General features: G+C 37.0%; 1 protein-coding gene across 2 annotated transcripts in view; it reads right to left on the bottom strand.

Annotated features, from left to right (window-relative positions):
• The window catches only part of TRHDE (thyrotropin releasing hormone degrading enzyme), a 702,876-nt gene that overhangs the window by 494,742 nt on the left and 192,117 nt on the right, over positions 1 to 16,017 (bottom strand). For both annotated transcript variants that reach the window (XR_009963855.1, XM_062613752.1), the window contains exons 16-17: positions 2,865 to 3,032; positions 2,168 to 2,308 (exon numbers count right to left, since the gene is read on the bottom strand). Coding sequence is in view for 1 of the 2 variants with exons in the window: in XM_062613752.1 (XP_062469736.1) it covers positions 2,168 to 2,308; positions 2,865 to 3,032 (309 nt within the window). In the remaining variant the exon portion in view is untranslated. The remainder of the gene's footprint in view (positions 1 to 2,167; positions 2,309 to 2,864; positions 3,033 to 16,017) is intronic.

The following is a 16,017-nucleotide window of genomic DNA, read 5'->3' as shown; positions in this document are numbered from 1 at the left end:
GGCCAGGTTGGACAGGGCTTGGAGCAACCTGGTCTAATGGAAGGTGTCCCTGCCCACGGCAGGGGCATTGGAACTAGGTGATCTTTAAGGTCCCTTCCAACCAAAACCATTCTGTGACATGATATGATTCCATGATAAAAATGTAGTAGCAAGCTTAAATCAGAAGCCTAATTTTGCATTCTATCATGTCACTCTTTCACTGAACATTAAGCAGCAAGGTGTTAGACTAATTTCACCCTCTCAAAGTCTCAAAAAGTTTTCATATATAATTACAAAATAAAGTTATTTTCAAAATATATCACATATGTACAATGTGCATAAACTGTTTCATTCCACTGAATTGAATTTTTTGGTGATTGATATAAACTCAACAGGATGTCCCTTTCAGAAAAATCCAAATGCTACAGTCCTTTTGGTGGTTATGAATTTTGCTTGGAGATCAAACTGAGTGTAGGTAACATGAAGTCAGGGTTGAACAAAAAGACAGACTCTCTGTTATTTTCCCAATAATAGGTTTTTGATGAGGCTTTTCTGATTGTTAGGAACTCAGATAACACAGTGATGCATTCCAAACAAGTGAGATAAATTAAATTAAAATTTTAGGTGAAGTTAAGCTATTTAAAATTAAATCACAAAAAAAAATGACATGTGGCATAGTTTTCTAAATCTTGTCCATTTGTCTACACTGCTTAATCTTGACCACATCTAAAATCACAGGTGTTGGCTAGGTTGTCAGATGAATGTACTTGCTAAGAAAAGACATGTGTTTGTAGATTTTGACAGATTTATGTCTAAGCTCAGCATAAATCCTTGGAGGAACCTGAAAAATTATTTTCTATTCAGTGCATAAATAACTGCACTGGGTTGCATAATAGCAATGGGTCTGCCATCCACTTTCTGTGTGAAAGTCTAGTGCCTGGAATAATCATATGAGGAGAAGATTCTTAATTTTTAAACTTTCCAGCACTCTTAAAGCTTTTTGGAAATTGATTCAATAGTATACTCCTACAATATAAACTTCCAAAACCAATTCCAGCTCAAACCTATTTTGCCAGCTGAACTTCTAAAATCCCACTATATAATAAAGTATTATCCAAAAGAGCATGAATGACTTATTGCATCTTTAGGCAAGTTGCACAGTCTCTGAGTTACCTTGACTACTCTTCAGATGCTGTGAAACCTATAGTAAGTTTGTACCTATACATCCGTCACTAGAATTTGGCCACTTAAGTACAGCATCTTAAACATACAATTTTAAATATTCTGTGATACACTAGATGTCTCCTCACAAGCACATAATTAAACAAATATCCAATACTTTTTCTGCCAACACCATGGGAGTTGCCTGGCATAGGTTCCTGGCGTTCTTGGACACCTGCCTTTAAGAATTTGAACCTCATCCAAGTTGTGGTCCCTTCTAATCTGTCAGTATCAGATCAGGTGCTGTGAAATCTTTCAGACCCTCAGTCCTTAAAGAACTAAAGAAGGGACCACGACAGTCATTCGCTGAATTAATATCAAAATCTTCATCAAAAAGGATTTTAAAATGTTGACTTGCGCTTCTGAGTAGGGAGCATGTCGCACTTGTTCAAAGAGAAAGGGAAGCAGTTATAAGGAACAACCATGTCTCCTTCCTGCTCATCTATTTTAATTCAAATTGTTGCTCCTCTGTTACTTGAAACTCTCCTGAAACACAGAGTGGAAGGGAAGGGGATGATACTATATTTGAACCCTTTTGAAAACTGACATGTTTCAAAAAGTATTTGGCCTTTTTTTCCCACAGTTGAAATAATGCACTTGCAAAGATTTTTTTCCTATCAAACTCAAAATCAGCAAAATTCCTCTGGGATCTGCTGCTTTTCTTCCATAAAAGTAGAACTGCAGCACTTGATATATAGATAGAATTCATTATTGTAAGTGCAGACACAATACAGTAATAGATATATATACAGATTTGCTAAGAGATATCTATATGGATGTGTTCAACAATCCATTAATAAATGCATTTATGACCCATATGTATGTATTTCATACTTAGATATATCTCTATGGATTAAAAGACAATGGACTAGACTCAGGGACTTACAGGAACACATACATATAAAATACTTACATGAATGACATCAAAATAAGAAAATTCAAATAAATTTAGTCTTTTTATCTTTACCTTGCATTTAATATTTTCCATTTTTCTCTGAAAAACTTCCAAGCAAGATCCCTTCCATGTGGATTTCGAGCTACGTGGATTATTACATCAATTGCATCCTGATCCAGGACAACTTCTGAGTTGAGAGACAAATTCAAAAGCCTAGTGGGAGAAACAAGGGAAAAAAAACCTGTTTAATTTCACCAACACATAGTCTAAAACCAGTCCATCAGAAAACTCTCAAAAAAAAACCCACAAAATCATTACTAAATGCCTTCTTTAAGTACCCAAGTGAGCTCAGTGGTTTATTTCTATGATTTCAAAGACCAGACACATTTGCAAATCAGAAAAATATTGATGTAAAAGGATTTCAGAAAAAGCTGAGTGGAATTTTATATGTGTATTTTTTATGAAACTGGTAAGATCAGACTGGTCAAAACATTCAAATAAAGGATATGCTAACCAAAAAACCAAAACAAAACAGCAATTATAATAGGATTTCAAGTATTTTCAATGAACATAGGAATATCTGGAAGCAAAAAGACGTAATATGTGTCAATTTTCATATGTATTAATGCACAAACATAAGGCAGTTTAAACAGACAATAACCCTGTGCTTGAAAAGTAAAGTTCTTTCATTTAGACCAACGCTCAAGTGATGATCCATAAATGTTGACATGATTATTAGCAATAGGTGAAATATATATAACATTTGTACCTATTGAGCAAGTTCCTGTCATCGCTGCATGTTAAGGCTTCTAATAATATTTTCTTCTCAGACACTGCTGTAGTAGAATGAAATTTCATCCAGATGAACTCCCATACATCTTCATCCATCAGTGAAACTCCTGTACAGTAGACAATGTCTCTCACATTGAGTGGGATTCTAAAAAAAAACAACACCAAAACTAGTAACAGCATTGTGGTAATAAACATCTTCTAGATATTAAAAACATAGACTCTTAAAATGTTTTGGGTTGAAAAGGATCATAAGACCGTCTAGTTCTGACCATTCCAACACCTCCCAGTAGATCAGGTTGCCCAAGGCTCCATCCAAACTGACCTTGAACAATTCCAGGGATAAGGAGCCACAATTTTCTGGGCAACCTGTTCCAGTGCCTCACCACCACAGTAAAGAATTTATCCCTTAAATCTCCCCTTAAAATCTCTCTCCCTAAATCTCTCCTCTATCTAAGGAGGATCACTACATTCATGAAACGCCAATGTTAGGGTGCAACAGTAATCTTCTTCTCTTTTGAAAATTACATTTACATCTCTGCTGTCACCAGAATCTCCCAGCTCATCCTAATGGACTTTCTAATGGGTAACACATGCTTGCCATTCTTTTTATAACACTGTCACATTGTCAAGAGACTATAAATTATAGTCATCTGGTTCATCAGCACATAACGTGCCACATAACCTGCAGGACAGGTAACATAAGCTCTCCGAATTAGCACGGGATCTTATCACTTTGTTCCTGGGCTCTAAGCCAAATCTCTTCTTCTTGTCCCTAGTACTGTTTTTAGAACAGGAGCTGACCAGATAGAAACTCCTCCTTGCTTGTGCTGTAGAGTGTTCCATCTCCATATAGTAAAATACAAGTAAGGAAGGATGTGATGAGAAAATGCTACTTTAAAATGGTGTTTCCAAGAGTGAAGAAAATAGGAGGATCTATTAATTTTTTCAGCACTTTAATACCAGTACAAAACCAGCTATGCCATAGGATGGTTGTGAACTGTAATTATTGGTCAAGTAATATAAACTCAGACTACAGTTAAATGAAAGCTTCTTGAAACCGAATTCAGATCTAGTATAAGATGTGCATATGTACCATTTTCTTCTAAAATCAATGTGAGAACATGCCCATTCTAAGCAATGCTAAGCAATCAGCATTGCTACAACTATGACCACACAGCTCAAGCAATCCCTACATGTCACCGACACACAGGTATGATCTCCAAACTAAGCACAGTTCCTCCCTCTTGATGCTTCCCCTTACCTTCTTAGTTTTTTTCCTCTCAGTGTTTAGATGACCTAAAATGCTTGGCACTGCAAAAATTAGTAATTCTCAGATTTACTCAGGATCAAAGTGTTTTGGCTTATGAATGGTCTGTGCAACTGCTTCTGTGGTCCCTATAGGACTGCTATGCCAAGAGCAAGGAAACCACAAAATCAGTAGAGCTGACCAGATCCATCAAAAGAAACAGTGTTTAAACATACACTGGCACTGAAGAAAAGCAGTTATCACTTTCACCAGCCTTTCCATACTACTGAGATTTGATTCCCAAAAACTGAGTTAACATTAGTAAAATGTGAGTTTGGGTGACATTTACAGAATTATTCATGTGTGCTAGGTGCTGAATTTCCATTTCACTGTAATGGAATTTGTACTTCTTACTTGAAAGCTTACCATTAAGCTCTTGTTGCAATATTTCAAACATTAATGAATATCAACAGTTTACTTTTCCTCCATTTAACCTTTCTTTCAAAAAGTGCATGCAAAGGAAACTGCATATAATTAAGTCTGTTACAGAAAATTAAGACTACATATTTAAACACAAGAAATCAAGACATACTAAAATTAATGGAGCAGATATTTAGCTGCTGCCTTTGTGTTAGCTTACATTAACTCAGAATGAGGCTTAAAGTTTTTTAAATAACTGCAACTCTCTCAAAACTTCAGTCATTAATTACAATTACATAAATATGCAGTGTATATACATGTACACTGCATAGAAGCTGAAAGTGATATTCATTATCATAGTGCCTTGATTTTGTGATACACTGGCTTATTTGTCCTTAAAGCACAACTTCCTTTATGTCCTTTATTTGCTTTTAACTTGGGATATAATACACTGACAGCAGCCATAAGAGCATATGCTAAATCAAAAGGACTAAGGGATGCTATCCTGACGGTCAGACCAAACAACCCATTGCCCCAAATGTGTCTTATCATATGTACAATATCTGAATATGAAGGGCAACTGAACTCAGTCAAGCCCTATTTCAATGAAGGAAGGACTTTGTATCTTGACACCTGAACACTAAATCAGTTTTTTACAAGCACACATAGTTCCTTCTGAGTTTTGCTGGCAGAAATATTATCTTTGGTTGTCCTGGGTTCAGCAGTAGCAGTCAATTTTTCTCCTTCCTGGTAGCTGATGCAGTGCTGTGTTTTGACTTCCAGCCTGGGAACAGTGCTGGTGATACCGATGTTTTCAGCTGTTGCTAAGTGATGTTTACCCTGACCAAGGACTTTGTGAGGCTCATGCTCTGCTAGGGAGGAGGGGAAGCCGTGAGGAAGCAGAGACGGGGCACCTGACCCAGGCTAGCCAAAGAGGTATTCCATACCACAGCACATCATGCCCGGGGTGGGGGGTAACTGGGAGTTACCCGGAAGGACACGGGGTCTTCTGGGTCAGACTCGTTTTTTGGCAGGTGGCATCTTATTCTCTTCCCTTGTTATTTTCTCTTATCATTGTTGTCGCTGGTGGTAGCGGTGGTGATTTGTGTTGTACATTGGTTGCTGGACTGTTCTTGTCTCAAACCATGGGAGTTGCCTCCGTTCGATCCTCCTCCCCATCCCTCCAGGAGCGGGGAAGGGGAGAGCCCCCGGAGCGGGGGGGGGAGGCCTCGATTGCTTCCAGCCCAGCACCACTCACTGGGAGTGAGTGAACAAGCTGTCTGGCTAGGTTTAAACCACAACATTGGTTTACTGCAAGAATGGTGATCCAGCCAATAGATACTTTAGGGAACTATAAGTCACCTGGAAAAGGTAATTATGTTTTTTGGTCGATTGTCCCATTACTTCAGATGGAAGGACTGCCACTTTGTGTTTGGCTAGTAGAGTCAGCAGCAGAGGTACCTAGAAGAGGATGTCTAACCCCAGAAAGGTCATCATTCCTCACTTGTGAGGTTTACAGTCTTGGAAATTTACAGTAAAACATCTCAATTCAACAAGCTTTCCCAGCCCATTCTCACCTTTTTATGTTCTAAGTGCAAACGGTAGTGATTTTAGCAGTAGTGCAGTCACTAAGCACAGGATCATTTGAATGCTCTGGGAAGGAAGGAGGAGTTAAGACATATGATAGCACTGAGCCCATTCCCATAGGTAATAATATACTTGCAGTGTCAACAGATCTACTCAATGTCATTCAACCAATTGCTCCAGGGAAGGTCTCTATCTATCAGCTAAGTCATTAGGACAATGTGAAAAAAAATCATCTACAAACTAAGACATCAAAACAACACTGATGAAAAAGACGTATATTCAGAAACTACAAAACTTACAGCTGCGAAAAGCTACAAATTACTCCTGTGAGAGGCCTATAATCAGGACTGTAAAGAGCAGGGTTCTTCTTGTGGAAATGAAAATTCTTTATGAAAATGCAAATACCTCAAAAGTAACTTCTTTTTTAACTACTGCCTCAACAGAGAGCTCTCTAATTGAATTTTCTCCATTTATGGGGATTTTTTTGCTTTCCCTTTTCTCCAATGATTACGGGCCAGTATTTCATTGTTATCTAAACATGTGAAATCTCCCCAGTCTACAGATTTTTTAATTTTATAGCTTCATGGAAAATGTTTTTCTAAAACTGCAGTTCCAAGGCAGTACATCAACATGTCAAATGTTTGTCCCATGTATTAACTGAATCAAGTGAATAAAATTACCACTGTTTTAGTATGTCTTAGGTAGTAAGCCATAACACCTAATAACACTGCAGAACGTATCCCCTTGTTATATTAAGCTTCATCTGGGCTTTCTAGGCTGCTCTCATTTTTAAAGAGCTAATATGATTGATGGATACTTCAGAAGAATAAAAATAAAGATTAACTTTTGAAAGCGTAACTTTAAATGGCTTTTATTTGAATACTGATCCAATTTATTTAACTTTATTTTTCTTGCTTAAGAGATATGACGGTAAGAATGAAATATGTAGCTAGCAGAGCTCATGTTTAAAAATTAAACACTTTGGGAAAAAGTTAAAAATTAAACAGTCAGAAAAAATTAATTAAAATCGTGCTGTGCCTTTACGGAGATTTTTTTTTCAAGAGTGAATAATAAAGCTCTACAATGAGCTAAGAATAATCTTCTAAGATATAATTAATTGCTACATACTTGCTCCTATTTAAAGTATGTTCTAACAATTGAAGATACAGTTATAAAATTGGACCATAATTATTTATCTTCTGGGCAAATTGTGTTCTAATTTTTTAAAACATGATTGCACACAGTTTAGACAGTTCTTTGATTAAGTAACAAATTTCAATACCATTCAGGCTACTATTTGACAAAGAAAATTAATCAGAAACATTTTTCTTTATTTTTGTAACTATTTAACATTTAACTTCAGCCTATTTCTTGATGAGTATATTTATAGTCTTGTTTAACAGGTTACAAGACTCAGATAAGTAGTAACAATGAAGTATTGGTACTTTGTTAGCAAATATGTAACAGATTCTGTTATAAGGAACAGCATCACACAAAGTTTATTTTCTTAAGACATCAGTCCCAAAGCTTATACCCCCATTTTCTTTTCCAAATTCCAGAAGCCATGCTGCTGGCACCAGTGTGCACACAGAGGAAAAGAGGATCTTCTGCCATAGCACCCAGTCTGAAGAGAAAAGGCAGAATTTCCCTTTGAAAATCAAGGCACAGAACTATGATGGGCTTGACATACAGGTGCCTGTCACACACTGAGTTCAAGGGATGCTGATGGAGGATGTGGCTTTTCAGGGTGTCAGGCTATGCACAGGTGCCATGTCCTGATCCTGTGCTTCTAAGCTTCAGGTATCGCATGCGTCTGACAGAGGCAGGCAGAGAACACCTCAATCCTCAAGTGATGGCTACTGCTAATGCTCTGAGTCATATGCCTTGTTTTGCCCTTTCTGCACTGTTTTTGCAACAAAAATACAGTCCTTTCTGGTCAACTGTTTTAAAAAGTTGTGGAGAGATCATTCCTGAATGAGAAAATTGGAGATTAATTTATCTGATTTAAGGACTGCAGATTAATTGCTGCTAATCCATAATCACTAGATATAGGGTAATTTTATTGTGATTTTACACAGAAGTCAGCTACCTAAACCTGCTGCCCATAAAGCCCAGTTTCATCTTTCACAAGACAAAATCCTGCCTCTTTTCAGACATACTCCCCAGATGGTCTTTCAGAGCACTAACTCCTTGATTAACTCATGCATTCAACAGTGTTTTCTACCTTCTTAAACAGTTTTATTGACTTGAGTGCAAGATTCTACTCAAATGTTGTAACAACCTATTAATTAGTTAATTCACTTCAGCAACATTGGCTGGCATTCGCTGGCAAAGCTCCAGTAACATTTCAAAATGCATGAAAAGCGATGCCTGAATTTTTTCAGTAATTAAAACTTCTAGGGATCGATAACATAGAAGGGATCCATTTGATTGTTTTATATTTATCAGACATTCATGTGTGAAAAAAATTAGAATAACTCATTTTCTCATGTTTGCTGCTAATGATTTCCAAAAATAGCTGGTGGGCATCAAACCCATGTAAAAAGCTATTGCCTTTTCCAAGCAACTGAAAAAAAATGATTAACTTCTTGGCCACATTCCCGCAAATATTATGTCAGTGGTTAAACTTAAGTACATGTATAAGTGGTTTCAAGACTGTAGCACTACTGTGCACAGGTAAAACAAAGCAACAAGATTATGTATCTTGAGTCATTGGAGAAAGAAATAAAGGAGGAAAAAGAAAAAATGCTTTGTTTGGAAAAACATTTGATTTTCTATCACCTAAGCCAGACTTCATTGAAATGATCTCAATTAATGACTGGTAATTTATTTACCACTCCCTCAGATCTATGGATAGTTTAGTTTCTGGATGTGTTACAGTATCCTTTACACTCCTGCAGTGCAATTTATTTTTCTGGTGGCATTTCCATAGAGTAATTAAAGGTCCATCCAAGTAAGTATGCTGCCAATTTAGGCAGGTGGATGGACCTGAATCCATTGTTTCTTGCAGAGGAAATACAAATTCTGCACAAACAAGTATGAAGATTTAGTACTCTCAAGATAGGCTTGCTGTTTATCACTGTCTTTGTCCAAATTATGTGATAAAATTCATCTTACTTCATTACTTGCACCTTTCTTAAGACTGATAAAGAATTAACTAGTGTTCCTAACAGTCACAGCTATGTGACAAAGTCTTTGAAATGTCAATCAGAAGTCACTGGAAAAGCCTATATCCACAGTAATGCTCTTAAAAAGAGTAAATGAGGTAACTGAGTACTGGAATGCAATAATCCAATATCCTGAACCCAAAGTGGCTTATCTGTAGTGCAAAACAGCACACAGATGTGTTCTGACTTGAAACCACAGACTGAACAGGAAAATTCACTGCATATTCCCTTTGAAGAGATCTCTGGTCCAACCTCAGCACCCCAAGACTTCTCAGAACAATCTGGATGATTAGAGACCAGAACATATTCAAAATATCTGGATTTGCATTAATGATCATCTGGCAGTCTGTACTCCTCCTCATTTACAGACAGACAAATGAAAACTTCATTAACTCATGGGCCACAGGATGGATGCTGACTTCTGTCTAATTCAGTGCAGCAGGTTGAATCCCACTGCAAATATTATCTACTCATCTTAGCACTGTTTTCCTTGAAAAAAGAGAAATAACAGCAAAAAAAGAAACCCCATGTTTTCCTATCTGTTGTGTTAGAACATGTAGACTGAATGTAGACCCACAACTGTAAAAAAAAAAAAAAAAAGAAAGAAAAAAAAATTAGAAGTATTGAACATTAGCTCTACTTATCAAATAGCATAGTGAGCTTAGATCTGTTGATCAAAGGTTAGCAGATGTTATCAACCATAAGGTCAGCATAACAACTGCAAGGACAAGAGACACCAAATTTGCAGACACCAGAATGCAACCCTCTCTCTACACATTTGATGTACTAGAATATTGGATTTTTATTTTTTCAATTGATGATATCTGCAAGGCAGTATTCCAAGTAAACAAAACTTATCAGAGTGCTTGTGAAAGAAGAATAACAGTAAAAATAGTAAAACTGCATCAAACTAAAAATCATCCCAAAGTGATATGAAACCCAGATCAATCAAATGCATTTACTGTGCGTTTCTCTTCTAAGTAGCAAGTAATGCGGCCAGAGGTAAGGGCCTCAAGCTGTTCCAAGGGAGGTTTAGATTGGATATTAGGAAAAATTTCTTCACCAAAGGATAGCTAGGCATCAGGAAAAGCTTCCCTGAGAAGTGGTGGCATCACCATCCCTGGAAGTGCTCAAAAACCATGTAGATGAGGCTCTCTAACTTAGTAAACGTAGTTAGAGGTTTAGTGGTGGACTTGGCAGTCCTGGGGTAATGGTTGGACTTGATGATCTTAAAGGTCTTTTCCAAATCAAGCTGATTCTATGATTCAAAGTTTTCAAGGGGTATTTAGGCAATTATTTAATTAGTTTCCATTTAAAAGCAACCAATAAATAGTAATGGCTACATTTCAGAAGAAGAAAAAAATAAGAGCAAGCTGAAGTGACTATGGGGCTTCCAAATGATCCAGTTAACATCTTAAAGAAACATCAGCACATAAATGCATCTGATGCAATATTATCATCTCCCACTGCTCACTGCTGAAAAAGAATAGCATCACCACAACACTCCTTTTTCTGCTGAAGGCAAAATCAGCTGTCTCAGATCAAAGCAGTTCTTTCACATGTTCTCGTGTTCCCACCATCCTCTCTAACTTTGCCTGAAGCAAGCATATATCCACAGTCCACTTTGCCAGCACAAATGTGTATGTGGCAACCTGTAGCTGATGGATGGTAACAGTAGCTGGAAGAAAATTATGCCTGCACTCAGAGAGAGGTTTGCAAAGACATGCTTATGTTACCCATTGTTATGACATCTCCTGTCAGGAGTTTCCAGATTGCAGCTCTCCACATATTCTTTCTCAGCCTCTGAAATACATGCTTACTCAGTGTATCCAAGGCAGAAAGTATGAAAATGCTAATCCTCTCAGAAACATGTTTTTCTTTCAGAATAGATATGCATTGAAGGTTAAAGGGGTTAACAAGGCTGATTCTCAAGCTCAGGCAGGCATTGTATGACAATTTTGTTAATTTTTTAGGCTGAACCACAATGCTGTTACATCTAAGGAGTGTGAATAATGTATTTCTTCACACATGAAAGAGCTTCACAGGGATGAGCTCAGTTAAATGAAGGTAGAAGCAAACATCTTAATTTTCAGCCAACAGTAGCTTCCCTTGTACAGCATTCCGCTGTTGACTGAATCCCAGTAACCTTACATTCTCAAACTACATGGGAAATTTCAACATGCTTATATGTTTTCTACTAGGTGTGCATTCTTCTGAACATTATCATAGAAGTTTCAAGGATTTCCATTGCTCCAACACAGGAATAGCATACATCTCAACAGAGTAAAAATGTTCGCATTCATATCAACTAACAAGTCATAAGTGAATGCAGATTACCAAGCAAAACGTTCTGGAGCCATCAACCATTTTAAAAGAAGAAAATTACTTAAATTCAGTTATTAAAAAAACCATAATACATGCATTGAAGTCTAATCTCATGTTTTCAGCTGAAAGAAGTAATCACTTCCGTTTTAACAACTGAAAGGATTAAAATATGATGTCAATACTCAGACCAGTCCAACCAGATGTCTCCTTTATGGCCTCTTCTATGCGTGCTATGTTTGGTTTGCTCCTTGTAAAGCCAAACATCTAGAGTTATTTAGCTATAACTTTTCAGAATTATGTTGCCTGTTTTAGCATTATGTTTTGCCCTGCAAAAGAGGTAGCGAGCAGTACCACCTAAAGCCCTTCGCATGCAAAAAGTAATCATGATATTTTAGGCACTCAAGCCTCCCTCCCTGATATGAGTGCTCTCACCTTCAGGTTGGAGAACTGTATTATTTCTCCTGATAAGGAAGGAAATTCCAGTGGCTGAACTTCAACTAGAGGAGGAAAGTATGTTGCAGTGCCTTAATACTGTCCTGAACACCTCACAGATTAGTCATCAGGGTGGTATTCTACATATGGCAGATGCAGGGCTGAGGTACTAAACTGAAGTTCTACCACAGCCTCAGAATTACTGCTCAAAAGAAGGTTGAGGAACAGCTTCTCCACCAGCTGTATTTGAAAAGAAAAGGAGCAGACCTTTTCCTGCTTTAGTGACACTTTTGAAAGGCATCTTTTGCAAGGATCCCTATGATCACCATTTACATATTCATTTGATATAGGTATCTTTCTGCCTGTAGTGCTAGACACTAAGAGGGCCCACTCTCGCTTCACACAGTTTCTTGGTAAGAGGCACTTCACTCAGCATGGCAGTTACCACCAACTCATTAAGAAGTTCCCAAATCCCCTTGTGAGAAGTATAACTCCAAGCATTTGATTCTGCCCTGTGAGCCAGGCATCTGAAAAATGAAGCACTGCAACACCAAAGTCACTTGAGAAATTAACACTTTCGAGCCTCTCAGATGACCTGCATTTCATGTGTGAAGGCTAACGCTGCACATCACATGTATAGGTTTTCTTTTTAATAATTCCATAAGAAAATCTGAAGTCCTACATTTTAAAATCTAATGGCTTTTTACAAATACTGCTGGAAACACAAACAGGACCTCTGACTTTGTGCTATAAATGACCATTATTTTACTAGAACGGTGGCAAATTATTTTCACAGTAAAGAACATGTAATTACAAAGTACAAACAGTAACTGATTATTATGATTATTTCAATCCCCTACCGAGAAAAGTAGATGGTAATTAATTTCCGGACCTACCAGATTAAATATAATTACTAAAAAGCACAGCAACTGTAGGCATATGCTGGTAAAACAGTTAGATATCACTGTATTTGTTTATTACCCAACACTTTATCCATAATTAAATGCTACAAGTAAAACAGGAAGAACATTTCAAAATAACTTCTAAAAAGCCACAGATTAAAAATGTGGCTAAAAAGTTATGAATTTTAGCATTCCTACAGTATTATTACTTGCACATTCTCTCTAATGCTTATTCAAACTTTAACTGCAGTAACTGCCAGGGAATCAAAACCTTCTTTGCATGATTTAATGTCTGTGCATTTATGTGATGTTCAATACCACATATTAATTTAATACTACCCTAAGTTTGTATTGATTAGAATCTTGGGACAGAAGCCTATTTCCATAGCCTCTACTGCTTTGAAGAAATTGTGTTCCTCTTATCATGCACTGCTTGTGAATTAACTCATACGAAACACACCATCTTCCAGAGTAAGGTTTTTGTGACAGGATGGGTGGAAAGGTTGAAAATTATCCTTTATTTTTACTCTTGTAGTCAAACTCAAATTATACTTGTATATAAAAAATATCTCTGGGCTTTCTGGAGCCCTGTTTTCTTGCTCTGCTATGGAAAACACCAAGACTAGGCTTTCTGCAAAGCATGAGACAATGTCTGTGTTCTGTTTCAGAAGAGGAAAAGACATCTATCTACAAGAACTTATAGAGCAGTTTTCAGCAGATACAACCTTATTCATTGCTGATAAGGAGTGGAACAGGCAAGGATATATATAGTTTCTGTACCTGTCACCAGCTTTCCTCACCAGTTGTCAGAGAAGTTTGGAAAAAGATGGGCAGCATGAGTTTCCCTTTCTTTTTAAAAAAGCAAGCTTTGAGGGATTCCTACAGATTCTGAGGTGGCTGCAGCAAATTCATAGATAGCTGTTAAAGGCATCAATCTGAGCAAAACACTTGACTGATGAGAAAGAATACAAAATGGCACCTGTTGGATGTGCTCTCTGCATGTATCTTGTACTTATCTGCTTGCCTTTTGCACTTAAAATAGCTATTGTCTCTGAAGTGCTAAAAGAGGCAGAAGCATGACTCAAACACCATGTTAATTGAATCCTGATTACAGAGTCACCATAATTTTCCTGGTGGAAAAGCAGGTAAAACAGCCCCTGCTTTATTTTCAGGTTTTGGTCTGAGTTGGTTTGAACTGAGCAAAGGTGATACGAGGCACCTCTGATGCAGCAGGGATCTGAACGTTCTTGAGAGAATATTGACAAACCCCTACAAATGTTGTTACTGCAAAAAATAAGCTGATTTTATGCCTACCAAGCTGCTACTACTAGTAGCATTTGCAATATTGTTTGAATTTAAGTAGATAGAAAATGAGTCAGCTCATACGTTAGCTACATTCAGTTTGTCAGACTGCTCTGAGAATAGCAACTGGTAAATTCTGGGGTGGGCAGTTGAATAAATAATCTTAATAAATAAATAAAAACACATCTTCACCTTCTTTGTAAGTTGTACCCCTATTTATCGGCTGCCTGTCAATCTGTATTCTATAATTACATTATTTACTGCAGCTAGTTTTCAAAACTGTACAGTTCCTTTGGAGAAACGTACTGCTTTAACTTCGCACCTGTTCTCTTCTTCTGCCCTGCTGTGATGCTTTTATCATAATATTCGTCATATGCTGGCAACCACAATCTTGTGCTCCCAAGAATAGCCTCATAGAAAGGCTAAGATGAATCTTCAGATGGCTCCTTAAATTTATTCCTCTCTTGTTATTGTTAGTAAAGCAATAAGCTTTATTTTTTTCCCCCCTGTGATGCTTCCTTCTTCAATCCTGTTTGCAAGGATGAAGACACAGAGTAGGAGAAAGCTTTGCAGGATGTCAGCTTTTTAACACTGAATAATCTACTGCTGTGCATGCTAATAGATGGTGCTAGGTTTGATTAACTAATTTTGCAAATGAATATCTAAGTAAATTACTTTTGCATATTGTTTGCAATGATTCTTTCTCTTTTATCTCCTCATTGAATAGTTTCATAGTGATTGTTGCTGATGATTATGAGTTCATATAAAACCCCAGGGTATATATTTCATAATAAATACAACTGGTATCATCTTACGCAAGAAAACCCTCCTGCTCACACATATCTTTAAAGGTGCATATTCATAGTTTCAAGATAATTTTTTCAGAAGTTTCAAATTCAGATCGAAATGCAACTTCCGTTCATGGCAAGTTCATGGCTGGTTTTAAAAGACACTCAGGTACTTATGTAACTGGGTATGCCCATAAAGGATTTTCAAACATTCCAAAGACAGACAGACACACTTTAATTGCAAACAATTAAATTGGCCTAACATGTCTTCAAAAAATCCTACATGTTTTTAGAGCTAATACAAGATTCGGACTAAAATTGTAAGACTTTTTCTCTTCTCTTTCTCTTTGTTACATCAAAGTAAAATATTTTCCTTCAAACCACAGTATCATGTCATGTACTTATGCAAATACTTCTACACCCACATTCCACATATCAGAAAATCCATCATTCTTTCTCAAGAAGTCATAACCAATAGGGCTTAACCTACACCCTTATTGTCCATAGATCACTACTCACTTAAATATTTGTATTTTCAGTAATTTAACATTTCTTAGATGCTTGCCTTTAAAATATAAACTTTATATGCCATCCATGGCCCACATCCCCTTGCCTCAGCTGAATAAACCTGTGTCTGAATAGACAAACTTAGGTATTTGCTGTCAAACCACTACACTGCTGCTAATGCTCAACATATCAGTTGTCATATTATCCTGTCTCTGAAAACTTACATTAGCTTTTCCATGTGTTCCTGAATCACGTTGATTTCCAAGTCTTCACCCTTAAATACTTCGTATCATTTCCCTCAAATACATCATTTTGTTTCTTTTCTTTCTTCTCAATTGTTCTTCCTCTAACTTCTCTCAGTTCCTTTATCACTTGTCCCCTTCTGCTCTTTTGCCCTGACACAGGCTCCATGGTTGTCTGCCAATACGCTGTTCATTCATTTTTTTTCCTTTAA

This window comes from Pezoporus occidentalis, unplaced genomic scaffold (assembly GCF_034315485.1).
Source record: "Pezoporus occidentalis ecotype Australia unplaced genomic scaffold, CSIRO_AGI_Poc_V1 ctg17, whole genome shotgun sequence".
Taxonomy (NCBI): domain Eukaryota; kingdom Metazoa; phylum Chordata; class Aves; order Psittaciformes; family Psittacidae; genus Pezoporus; species Pezoporus occidentalis.
Note: the sequence above shows the minus strand (reverse complement) of the source record. Positions and strands in the feature narration are given on the sequence as shown.